General features: G+C 41.6%; 1 protein-coding gene across 2 annotated transcripts in view; it reads right to left on the reverse strand.

Annotated features, from left to right (window-relative positions):
* The window catches only part of Rassf6 (Ras association domain family member 6), a 38718-nt gene that overhangs the window by 6050 nt on the left and 19594 nt on the right, over window positions 1–13074 (reverse strand). For both annotated transcript variants that reach the window (XM_037209145.1, XM_028881892.2), the window contains exons 3-6: window positions 9052–9130; window positions 7091–7233; window positions 1116–1213; window positions 157–332 (exon numbers count right to left, since the gene is read on the reverse strand). In XM_037209145.1, the coding sequence (XP_037065040.1) occupies window positions 157–332; window positions 1116–1213; window positions 7091–7233; window positions 9052–9130 (496 nt within the window). The remainder of the gene's footprint in view (window positions 1–156; window positions 333–1115; window positions 1214–7090; window positions 7234–9051; window positions 9131–13074) is intronic.

Consider the following 13074-nt stretch of genomic DNA (forward strand, 5'->3'; position numbering starts at 1 on the left):
GATTTAAACTTAGTTTATGAGTCACCACAGGGAAAGACTGAGGAGTGCTAGGCATCTACAAACATTCTTATTATTGGTCTAAATTCTAAGTTGAAACAAACAGCATCGTTAGAGCAACGGACAGCGTTATTCCACATTAATGGAACTGTGACTTACCTCATGGTCATAGAAGTGTCCGTTGATAGAGGCTCTGTGCCTGTCTTTTCTGTAGATCGAGGGAGGCTTCATCCTTTTTCTCACCAAAGCTGCCTCACTCATGGTCCTGTAGAGCAAAGGGGATTCTGGCTCTTCGTCTGCATACAGCTTCAGGGTGCTGTGATAAGATAAATAGTCTGGGAAGAATAAAGATCACAAGCCAGCATCATTTAGCTGCCTATCTTCTTGCATGGTGGGGATACTGGTATGCTTTTAGTAACAAGGATGGCTCCTATTTCCTGGCCGTTTCCGAGCACTGTGGTTCACTGCTGGGCTCACACTGACTTATTAGGTGCTGTGTGAGATTGGTCAGGCAGCAAATGCTGCTAGTGAGTTATGTCTCACAGGATTTACGTGATCATGTGATTGGTGTTTCCACTCTTTTAATCTGTCTTTGTTGGGGGGTGTGTGCAAATTATACACAATTTTAGTATGGAAGAACTGGAAAAACATGTTTTTCTGTCAGTCAGAACTTAAGACAGGTAAGATAAGAACAGGATGAGTTGAGCAGCTTCTCTATGAATACAGTACTCCTGAGTGATGGACCAGGCCTGTCATCTCTGTTTTGTCCAGACGCCAAGCTTACTAGACCTTTCCTAAGAAGACAGACAGATCTTGAACCTTTGTTCTCTTCTAAAGCTATGGAAACATTCTTGAAAAGTCATTCTCATGAAATATAGAGACAGAATTTGTCCCTAAGTTTCATGATAGCAAAGTGGCAATATGCTTTGGGCTAGTGGACGGCCAGTAATGTACCACAAAAGCAACACAGTGATGTAAGATACAAGGCCCCTTGGGGATGCTTAAGAAGTGCATAAATATGAGTTCATCAAGTTGTACTGTATGGCAGGCAAACATTTAGGAGTCGTGTTTCATATTGTTAAAAAAATACACCGTATTAATAACACTTTGATACTGACCTTCTGGGGAATGCCTTCCTTCAGACAGTAGAACTTGGCTCCTGTCCACCTCACTGATACGATAAAGGTCATCAAACTCTCCCCAGCGAGTCATCCGCCTGAAAAGTAACAAATCCTGTCACTGAGACTAATTCCTCATGATGGGTCTCAGACTTACAGTGTTGTGATACTGTCGCTGTAGGCCTCTGTAGGCAGCCTTGTTATCCAAATTTAAAACAAGTTTATCATGTTACATAGATTACATTCATACCACAATGATAAGCATGTTTTAAACACACTCTGTATATTTCGGAGCAAAACAATTCAGCGATACATTGAAATGCAAAATTATATAGAGTCTGTAAAATGTATGCTTAGATAGGATTGGTAGAAACCACTGTGAGCCACTGATACACAGATATCTCATAAAGGGGAATTTAGATACAAAATTGTCATTTATACTCATGAATCAAGTATCTACAGCATTAAAATAATTATATAAAGTGACTATCATGACGATTCCAATTTACAAAATGGAAATGTATGAAAAACTTCTTCCTAGAAAATTGTTATCTCGTGTAGAATATTAGCAAATTTCAAAATATTCTAGTGCCCAGAATACATGGAACATGACAATTGTCTACTTAATAGCAGATCAACATTCATTTTGATTTTAGTTATCTGGCCTTAAGTTAGTTACATGTCCTCTCTTGGCCTCAGTGCCCTCATTTATAAAATGAAAATAATCATTGTATGAGGTAGAATAAATAGCATTACTGGCAGAATTTAATGTGTTAATTTATATAATATTCTTGAAATAATGCCCTGTGTATAGTTAAGCTCTCAGTTTATATCTAAAATATTTTCAGAATAATCTCATTTTCAGTGGCATCATCATTACCACCATCATCATCACCATCATCACCACCGTCATCGTCACCATCATCATCATCACTGAAATCACCACCATCTGAATTCATTTCATGATGGATCAGGCACAATTTGGGGTCCAGCTCATTTCTGGACCTCTCTAGGCAAATGGACATTATTATTTTCATGAATGTTTTTTGTCCTGCTTTGAGTCTCTTCTATAAAATTCTTTATAGTATGAAACCCAAGTATTTGCATGTGGGGTGTCTGTGACCTTAACTCTACTCAAATGTCCCTGACTGATGATTTGAATGTTCGTTTCCCCAAAGGCTCATATATTTCAAGACTTGGTCCTCTATTGGTTTGGGGAAGTTATGGCAAGTTTAGAAAGTTGAGTCTTGCTGGAAGAAGAATACTATTGAGTGGACTTTGAGAATTTGGAGCCATAGGCTGCTTTCTGCTCGCTCTCGCTCTCTCTCTCTCTCTCTCTCTCTCTCTCTCTCTCTCTCTCTCTCTCTCTCTGATATCTGTGTGTGCAGGACGTGATCACAGCTTCCTGTTCCTACAGTCATGCTATGCCTTCCTCACTGTGATGGACTCTATCCCTCAGAACAAATGTTTCCTTAAGTTGCTTTTGGTCATGACGCTTTATCATAGCAACAGAAAAATAATCAACACACTGATGTTTTTCATCTTATAAACACCAGTGGAAGACACTGACAAAGCAAAGCTATTGTTTTCCTCTTGGTCTTGGAATTCTCATGAAGTCTTTTATAACTCTTTTTTCATTTATAACAGCCATAAAAAGTAGATAATATGATCATAACATATTTGATAATAAAATTTTGAGCCAACTCTACTATGTGGAAATATTGCCAGTCAAAATACATGTCATAAAGTAGAGGAACAGTTTGGGTCTCTACCCATACCCTATTCATATGGCACATAAAATTAAACATTTTCTCCAATGTACAGCATATTAGCACTAAAGTAGTCATGTTTGAAGCTATTGTAAGAGGCATGGCAGTGGAAACTGGACACCAATGGGAAGTTAAAACTAAAAGGCAAAGCAACCAGGTGCTGTTTCTTACGGGGAGACCAGAAGTTCTGCAGATAATGAGTCCTTATGTTCCCCAGAGCTGGTCAGTGACGCTGGCAAATGTGACAGCCACCCACTCAGTTTCCTTAGCTTCTTGCAGTATAATGGTGCCACATAAACACAGGGGCTGAAGAACAGCTCAATATATTCATTTTGCCTCTTTCCTCCCTGCCACTCATTGTTGAAGTCAGAAACAGCTGCTTCACAGTTTGGGATTGTGTGATTCAAGAACCATTCCATATACTTGCGAATATGACTAAGCTTAAGGGCAGCTGCCCATACTTATCAAGCAAGAACTGGTTAGAACTTTAGCATAAACAGTTGAACATGTCCAAGCATGGGGCAGTTTGTGTTGCTCTGACCAAGCACCAGGAAGTATACCTGGGGCCAATCTAAACACCGAAGGGGGGCTGTAATGTTTTGCAAAACAAAATGGAGGTAGAAATTTTATAGACAAATAGAGTGCAGTTACTTCCCTACGTATAACATGAGAAGAGAAAAACCCATCGACGCAAATCGAATACACACCTGTTCACCTCTTGCTCTTTATTTCTGCCATGGCTTGTCTAAAACATGCCAACACAGACTTTAGAAAGATCTCAAAACAGAAATGAAAACCAGCAAAAGCGAAAGTGGCCCCAGTGAGGCACTTCTTGTCTGTTGCATTTTAAAGACACAACTTCTGTAAGAAAACATTTGGCAGAGATACGAGAGCTCAGAGTCCTCCTCTAGAGTCATTTCCACGCACATACATGGTCCGAGCTCAAACAAACTGATTGATTTTGCAGCCTCTACCATTCCCACTTGGCTAGTACTTCCTCAGTGTGACTCATTTCTAATACGATTCAAACAAACTAACACGGCAAGAACGGTGAGGATGAATGGACAAGCACACAACTGGAGTCATTGCGGCTGAGCACACACTGTCCCTGTCCTTCATTGTCCACTAACCCATGGGGGACAGAAAATCTGAGCAGTGGTACAAACTTCTGTCTGTAGATACAGCAGTTTGGGGAAAGGAAAATGAGAGAAGGTTTGGAATAAGGGAATGGTCAAATCCTTTACACAGTTTAATTGGGGTGCAGAACTTAAATGTGTCACCTTAAAGGAGGTGATCAAGGAAGGGAACCTGAGAGGAACTGAAGTCAGGGAACAGTGCCGAGGATGTCTGTGCACTCTCAGAGTCAGAGGCCAGGGGAGTCCATTCCTCCTGTGCTGTGCCTCCCAGCCTGAATGCTCAGCTGACTCCACCAGGCCCTCTTGACTAACCAATCACAACCAATGCTATCATGCTCGTGTGTGTGTGTGTGTGTGTGTGTGTGTGTGTGTGTGTGTGTGTGTGTGTGTGTGAGAGAGAGAGAGAGAGAGAGAGAGAGAGAGAGAGAGAGAGAGAGACAGACAGACAGACAGACAGACAGACAAAGAGAGACAGAGACAGTCTGCATTGTATGCATAAGGGGTGGGATCTCTTCCTGCTAATTCTTACTCACTAGAAAGATATGGTTGATGGCACAAGCATTCTTATAATGTTCTAGAAGGTCTTGCTACTATGGTAAAGAACAGGTCAATACCCACAGTGTTCTAGTATATGTCTGGTTACTACTGTGAATCACAGGCTTTTGTAGTTGTCCAGCTATATTTTCTCAGTTTGGAATAATGAGAAATAACTTCTGTCTTGCTTTTAAGCTGCTAAGGCTTGAATGTGAAATGTACTCCATAGGCTGAGGTGTTTGAACACCTGGACCCCAACTGGTAGTGCTTTCTGGGGAGGTTGCAGAGTCACTGAGACCATGGCCTAGCTTGCAGAAGTGGCTCATTGGGGACAGACCTTAAAGACACTTTGATCAGAGCTCACTGCTTCCTGCTTTGCTGAGATATGAACAAGCTATGGCTCAGGCTCCCACTGCTGTGGACAGAGTCCCTCCAGCTCCCATGCCTTTCCTACCATGATGGTCTGTACATGAGCAATGGTGAGCCCAAATCCCCCTCCCTGCCTATATGCTGCTTCTGCCATGTTCGACCACGGTGAGGAGAAGGGTTCCTAATATCCCAGCAGTGTTCATAGTGAAAACGGGCTCTGCAGAAGATGTGGTGTGAGGACGACAGTCTATAGTCCGCTACGGCACACGAGAGAGCATCATCAGCATCACCTTGTCCCTCCACCTCCAGTTCCTAAAAATCACCAGAATTTCAGCATTTTTAACTCAAAACTAGTATTGTGAATTTGAGAAATTAAAACATATCTTTGAATAGCTATTAAAATAACAATGGTTTCACAAACCAGTGTAAGTGCATTCTACCTCCTTGGCATATCACTTTAATGCCTCATACTTAGGAAGTTTTAATAAACCCAAAGGAATTAAAATGTAGCAAAAGGTTTGGCTTCTCAAAGAACTTTGCCATGAGTTCTGAGAAAGACGTGAAATACAATCACTAGTTTTGTGAATTCATATTGTGTATAGTTTCTTTTTTAAAGCGAGGCTCCATCCTTCTTAAATGCTGCTTCCAATCATCTGAGTGACCAGCCTTGTCAGCCATCTTGGGCTTGTGGGATGCCGGGTTTCATATGCTGCCCGAGGTCGTGGTTCCATTCGGGCTCATAAGTTCCATGTCCTGTGCCCACCGGCAGCCCTTAGCTTGGATGCGAGACAAGTGAGGAAAGGCAGATGGGGTGGGATGGTTGTCACACAAAGAATGTATAATTTATTTGTAGGTTCATGGGGACTTCATTTGGTCCAATTCCCTCCAGTCACTCTTTCTCCATCTGTCATATTTCTATATCCCTCTTTCTCTCTTTTTCCATCCCCTTCTCTTCCCATCTCTCATTCCTCTCTTTCCTCCCCTCCTTTCTTCCTCTCTGTTCTGGGCACAGAGATGCAGAGACAATTCAAGATGCCTTCCTAGAAACTCACACTGAAGATGGAGGACAAGACGTGTAAAAGTCCAACAAACTGTGTGCCCTGGAGGTGATAAAGAACACTGAGGTCAGTGCGCTCGGTATGGACTGAGGGATCACGGGAGGCTTTCAGGAGAATGTGTTGAATTTGTTAGAGGCGTGTAAAAGAACGGGCCATGGATAGGCAGGCTGGCTTCCAGGCAGGCAGAGTGAGGAGAATAAGAAGCTGAATGGTGTGTTTAGGGCACCGCAAAATGTTCAGCCTTGTTCAAGAATGAGGTTTGACAAATGTTGGAAAGGTAAAAATCATGGGTATATTCGCTAAGGTGGTACCTGAAATTCCTTATATGTGGCCAAAGGTCAGACCACTCCAGTGCATCATCCTGGTAGCTGTCTGTCCATTTCTCCTCCAGGAATGGATGAGAGGCTAGGAGGTGTGAAGAGAATTGTAGTGGTCCAGGTGTCAGAAGGGAGGTGAGATGGGAATAAAGATGCAGAAGAAAGGAAGTGAGCCCTTTCATGAGTACAATTTGGAATAATTATTAATTTTCAAAAAAGTTATAAAGGAGAATGACAAAACCTGACCAAAGTCAGACATTCAAGGTATAGTTGGATCCACCCATGCAGGGAACTGTTATGTGCAATGAATTACAAACGCACTTTGCTGTGTTAGGCTAAACAGCTCCGCTTATTCTGAACACGAACATAATTCAGTCTTCTTTCCAGAAAACAAGAAGAGCCCTTTACTCCAAGGAGCGGACAAATTTGTTTTCTTCGCAGTTGTTGAAGGTCAGCTAGGGACTATTCAAATCTTACTTTCCTATTGTGTTTCTTCTAGTGAGCAAGTGCAGTCTTCCAGGATAAGCCATGGAGCAGAAAGGCCCACAAGCATAGGCTGTGGAGCTCATGGAACTAAGGTCCCTTTGGTCCTGCCAGGTGGCTAACTAGGGATCATGCGCAAATTCGCCTAACCTCAGAGACACGGTTTCCAAATACTTAGCTGATAACAGTGATATGAGACTGTCCATAAGCCCTCGTGCACAGCTATTGGCAACCTGCACTAAGAGCATAAACAAAGAAGACAGAGTGTGAGGCCATCTAATCCTTAGACTGCAAGGGAGGACAGCTTACCCTTTGCTGGAAAATGTTTCCGATGACTTCAACAGATCAAAAGAAGAGATGTGCTTCTCATCTTGTATTTTTAGCTGTATGGGTCGTTTTACTCCCCAGAAAATATCCAGCATTCCTTCAACAATCAGTTGTCCATCTTCGGTCTAAGAAAGAAGACGTTACCCACACTAGTTGTCTCGCATCATTTATAGAAAGTTCAATGCTTTAACTGAAGATGTAGAAAGGAAGTCCATAGGAGCTATTTCTAGGTTTATGCATCTCTCAGGATGGATTATGTGGCTTCCCAGTCTATCTGCAAAAACAATTCTAATTTTGACAGAGCCTTTCATTTTTAAGACAGTGTGCCTGGCACAATAAGCCACAGTATCTGTGACCCGTCCACCAACAGGCACAGTGCATTCCATGCTTTCTGAGCTCTGGTTCTTGGATTAAGTGGCATTATATTGCTTTAGTTCCATTTAATTTAAAAGTATGGCAGATTTAAAAACTATACTGAATTAGAAATCAGAATAACTAGTCACTGAAAGCCTTAGTTGTTTGAATACATAGGTATGTATAATTTAACTCATAAAATTATGTAGAACAAAAAGACTGCTTGTTAAGGTATGATGGTGGTGGCACCTGTCTTTAAAATCAACAAAGAGGCAGAGGCGGGTGTGAGATCTCTGGACATTAGCTAGTGTATAGTTCCAGGCTAGCCAGGGCTATATACTGAGAGTCCATCTCAATAAAAGAAGAAGAAGGCCCATAAAAACACACTATATGATACAAAACAAAAAGTGGAAACCCAAGTTCAAATCCCCAGCCCCTGTGTGAAAACCTGGCATGACGGTGTCTGTCCATAACCCCAGCACCAGGAGCTGGATACAGTCAAGCCTTAGAGCTCTCTGAATGGTTTAGCCTGAAGCAGTAAGCTTCTAGTTCAGTGAGAGACCTTGGTTCAAAGCAACAAAGAGAGGAGTGATAGCCAGAGACATTATGCTTTGGTCTCCTCACCTGTGAACAAGATATGTATACTTGCATACTTATGTGCATGCACCACACACACACACACACACACACACACACACACACACAAAGAATAAATTTGGGAAAAAATTAATAGTTTTAAGTAAGTACTCATTCAAAATAGAAATAGTATAACAAAAGGAGGAAATGTGTGAGTGAAGAAAAATTAGCAAATAGATGTATATATATATATATGTATGTATTTTGCAAATACATAAAGAAAAGTTAAGAACAAAGCAATTCTCATACAATTTATTTTCAAACCTATCTTCTTTTTTATATGTTAAATATCTTTTTATTAAGGTAATATATTATTGTTATAGAAACTTTGAGAGTATAGAAACTAGAAAGTTTTATTAGAAAGTCATTGGTGATTATGAAAAGCCAATTTTTAGGCAATTTAATGACTGAACTATTTCTCTAACATTTTAAGATTATTGACATTATGAGATAGCATACATTAACCGGAACTCAACTTATTCATTTTAATGAAGGAATCAAACTCGGCTTTACAGGTACAGCATGATTTGTTATAATATCACACTGGTGGATACAAGGGCACTGTCACATTTTCTCATTGCAAATGGTGTCACAGTGCACACCTCTCCACAGACATGTTGCTTTGAGTGTAAGAAAGTAGTAGGCTTACTGTTCATAACATTATCCATTATATGAGAAACATTCCATTTTAAAACAGAAAGCAAATGTGTCCTTATTATTATTATTTTTTTTTTTTGTATGTTTTCCTTTGCTAAGAAGGCTTACAAACTCGCAGGCATTCCAGGCCTACTATTTTGTGAACTAGTCTAAACATGACAGTCAGGACAAATTAGAGATTTATCTGCTTATGTAGACCCCACGTGTCCCTAGGTTCCAGACTCCAGCTCACCCCGACTCAGCTACATGGTAAAGACTCTGTGAATCAAGCTGTTGCATTTCTTTAGTGGGCTTACCTGTCCATACAAAATATGCAGATTTTTCTGGTTTTCATAGAAAACATTATAAGCCTCCAGTAAAGAATTAAGTTGTTCCCTAAAAAAAAAAGAAAAGAAAAAGAAAGAACATTTTTTTTTCAGTTACATTCAATCTTAAGCCTTAGAATAGAAAACACAGAAATAGTACTTTCACTTCATAAAAGTATGAGATGAAAAAATGTTTCTGTGGAATCATTATTATTCCGCCATTCTAATTTAAGGCATCCCATGGGAATCCGAAGCATTCTGAGAACATTAACACATTTTAATTATGCCAATTCATAAATTAGATGTATGGGTGGGAGAGCTTGGTCAGAGGAGGCAGCTGTGAAGCAAAGATGGTTTACCTTTCCGCTTTGTGTTGTTCCACAGAGGTCAACCATCCAGCACCCAGCACCTACTATGCATCCCACATTATGGTTCTTTCTCTTTGATGTTGCAACAACGGCCAATCAATGGATTATTAATGTTCGCTGCTCCAGAGGACTCTCACTCAGGTGACAGGTAGACCCTGGGGCACTGACTGGTTCCTTCACCTTTGTCTCCGCCTGCCTTCGCTCTGAGTCATCACGCCTGGAGAGGCTCAACATCTCACCTAGATTACAGAAATGGCCTCCCAGGAGGCTTCTTGTATCTCTTGTGTAGTCTTGACAACAGGAGTTATTTTAATGTGAACTTGGTTGTTTTCCTCCTTTGCTCAAAACTCCTCAGTGTCTTCCCAGCATAGAATTCAACATCCTGATGTCATGGCGACTTGAGAGAGTAGGTTTGATCTAGTCTTCTTCAGCCCATCTATCTCATTCCCGATGACTCTTCCCTTCACTTACTACACTAGACTTTCTCGATGTCTCCTGAACAATCCGGGTCTTAAGGATTTAAACTTGCTGGTTGCTTAATTAGAGTGACCTCCTCTTCACTATCACACTGCTAGCTCATTCATTCATTTTCTTTAAACATTTCATTAAAAGCCACCTATGGGCAGGGCGGTGGTGGCACACGCCTTTAATCCCAGCACTTGGGAGAGGCAGAGCCAGGTGGATCTTTGTGAGTTTGAGGCCAGCCTGGTCTACAGAGTGAGATTCAGGAAAGGCGCAAAGCTACACAGAGAAACCCTGTCTGGGGCGGGGGCAGGGGCGGGGGGGGGGGGGGGGGAGCCACCCATGGAGGCTATGGAGGGATGCTGCTTACTTCCTATGGCTCACTCAGCCTGCTTTGTTATAGAACTCAGGACCACCAGCCCAGGGACGGCCCCACCCACAATAGGCCGAGCTCTCCCTCCCCATGGATCACTAATTGAGAAAATGTCTTACAGCTGGGTCTTATGGAAGCATTTCCTCAACTGAGGCTCCTTCCTATCTGACGACTCTAGCTTGTGTCAAGTTGACACAAAACCAGCCAGTGCACCCTCGTAGTATTGGCACACAGTAAGCACTCAATTAATTTTGGTTCAGTAAAATTATCAGAATATTCTCTTCCTAAGAAAACCAATAATAAAAGATAAAGGGGGAAAAGTTGTTTAAAGTAAACCTACTTATCAAAAAATATCCCATAACTTTTAATTCCAAGTACTTCCTTGTGCGTGTCTCCTTGATCCTCAAATATCTTTGTCATTCCCATAAGAGTACAGGCTCTGGGAGAGCAGGTCAGTTTGGTTTCCCTCAGTGGATTTTCCTGATGTTTAGGGTAGAGACTTAAACTGTTAGTCAACAAACCCTGGCTGAGTACTGAACAACAGGCCTTATGCATATTGTTTTTACATGTTGGAGTCATAGAAACATGCTTTTTGAACTGACTTTTTCTCGCTTGCAGTTTCCAATGTGCACATTTCTGGGGGCCATACTTTCCATGCACTGACGATAGGAAGAAATTCCAGTGAAGGCCTCCAGGCTACTGTTCCATTTCCCAAATGACTTACTGAAAATGTTTAATATTAACTAGTATTTCTGCTACACTGATTTTGTCCCTTGGGGTCATTATTGTGACGTATTACCTTTAAAACTGAACTACCACTAAAGATCCCAATAGCCCTTTTATAAGCTCTCATTCTTTATGCCAGAGCAGCACAAAGAAGTTTCAGGTTCACTAGGGATGCAAATCCTGATATGCTGAGCACAGAGCATCCTTATGGAAGCACATGGAGCTTTATATAACCTCACCCCCTCAGCTTCTGCTTCTGGAAAAACCCCAGTACATGGCATGGCACAAGCCTTCAGAACATCACTCAGGACCATGCAATGGAAATATTCAGTCCCTGAACAGAGTCTGATCAAATCCTCTAACACCAAAGCAAGTCTCCAAATGACTTGGGGAGTTGACAACCCCTGGTCCTGGGGATGCTGATTTTCGTAAATGAATTTGTAATGGCGTCTAGCCACACTAACTTTTTGCTTATTGTTTGTGGCTGCTATGAGCTATGACTGCAGAGTGGAATGTCTCCAAAAGCAACCTTATGATCCACATACCCTAAAAATATTTACAATTTGGCTCTTTGCAGAGGAATCCTGCCAATCCATACTCCACCATGTAACAAGAGACCACCAAAGTTTTCCACATTTATCTGTCACAAGCAGGATCTTTTTGACTAAGTATTAAGAAAACTTTGAAGGATTTGGGAACATAGTAGAAGACTTTAACTCAGTAAACTAAAGCATTTAAATTAATTAACTTTTTTTTTTTTTTTTGATTTTTCAAGACAGTGTATGTAGCTTTGCGTCTTTCCTAGATCTTGCGCTATAGACCAGGCTGGCCTCGAACTCACAAAGATCTGCCTGCCTCTGCATCCCGAGTGCTAGGATTAAAGGTGTGTGCCACCACTGCCCAGCACATTTAAATTAATTTAGAAAAGTTAGTGGTAAAAGGTAAAATGAGGAATCATAAAATTTAGAAGTTATGTGAAAAACCATAGTGATTGTGAATGCATTCTACAAGGGCCTCTTTACTGTGTGCATCTTACCAGAGAGAGGACTTTAAAAGATGATTAGTTCATGGACCCAGTGAAGGAATGGGTGTACATAACACTGGGAAGAAAGGGGAGCCTGTGATAAACTAGGTTGATTAGTTGAAACAATGGGGCATAAGGAGATAAAGAGTCGCCATCCATTGGTCCTCTGTGTCTGCCAAATCAAATTAAGCATGCTAACAGAAAGGCTGAACTAATGGGCACTCATTCATAAATGCCAGAATCATACACAGAAGGTGAGCACAAGATGGCCCCTGCGGTGAACCTGGGTGGGCAGTGACTACACCAGAAGCTTGCCAGGCCAGCCGAACACTAATAAGAACATATCACCATTTCTGCAGTCTGTGAGAGCAGCTCAGAGCTGAGCATGAACCAGGGGGATTTGTAAGAACGAGCACTTTCAGAAACAAATCCGTCCTCTGGGAAACGGGGAGCTGGTGAAGCACTAGGCAAGAGGAGGGCAGACCGACAATGAAGCCAGTAGGTAGGGAGCTGAAGGGGAACTTTGGCAAGAGACAACATGGAGGCAGCCAGGGAGGCTGAGACCATCAGAACACCGAGGAAGAGGTTCAAGAACAAGGCTGACGTTCTCTGGGAAGACATGTGAATGCCCATGGAATGATCTAGAGTCTAGAAGGGGTCTAAAATAACTGCAATATAGGCACGTAAGGCCAGAGGAAAAGTGTTACCAGGTTCTTTGGTTTGTTTGTCTTATCATTAAAAGGGATAGGATTAAATATACAATGTGACTCAGTGGTAATTTTAGCAGAATTTTAAGAGCCCGCTTAAGTGGACCCATTCTTAATGAATAAACAAAACAAAACAAAACAAAACAAATTGTGCCTCTTTCTCTCTCAGCTCCCAAATATGTCCTCACCCCACACAGAGCTGTTGATTGGTACAGGCCATTCACATCCCCCAACAAAGCTCTAAACTGGTAGCTCAGAAAGAGGCTACGCATCTAGTCCTTCCTCATGAACCTGGGATGTCTAGAAGACACAGAGATGGCAAAGAAATAGAAATACGATTTAAACACAATTAAG

Source organism: Peromyscus leucopus, chromosome 10 (assembly GCF_004664715.2).
Source record: "Peromyscus leucopus breed LL Stock chromosome 10, UCI_PerLeu_2.1, whole genome shotgun sequence".
NCBI lineage: Eukaryota > Metazoa > Chordata > Mammalia > Rodentia > Cricetidae > Peromyscus > Peromyscus leucopus.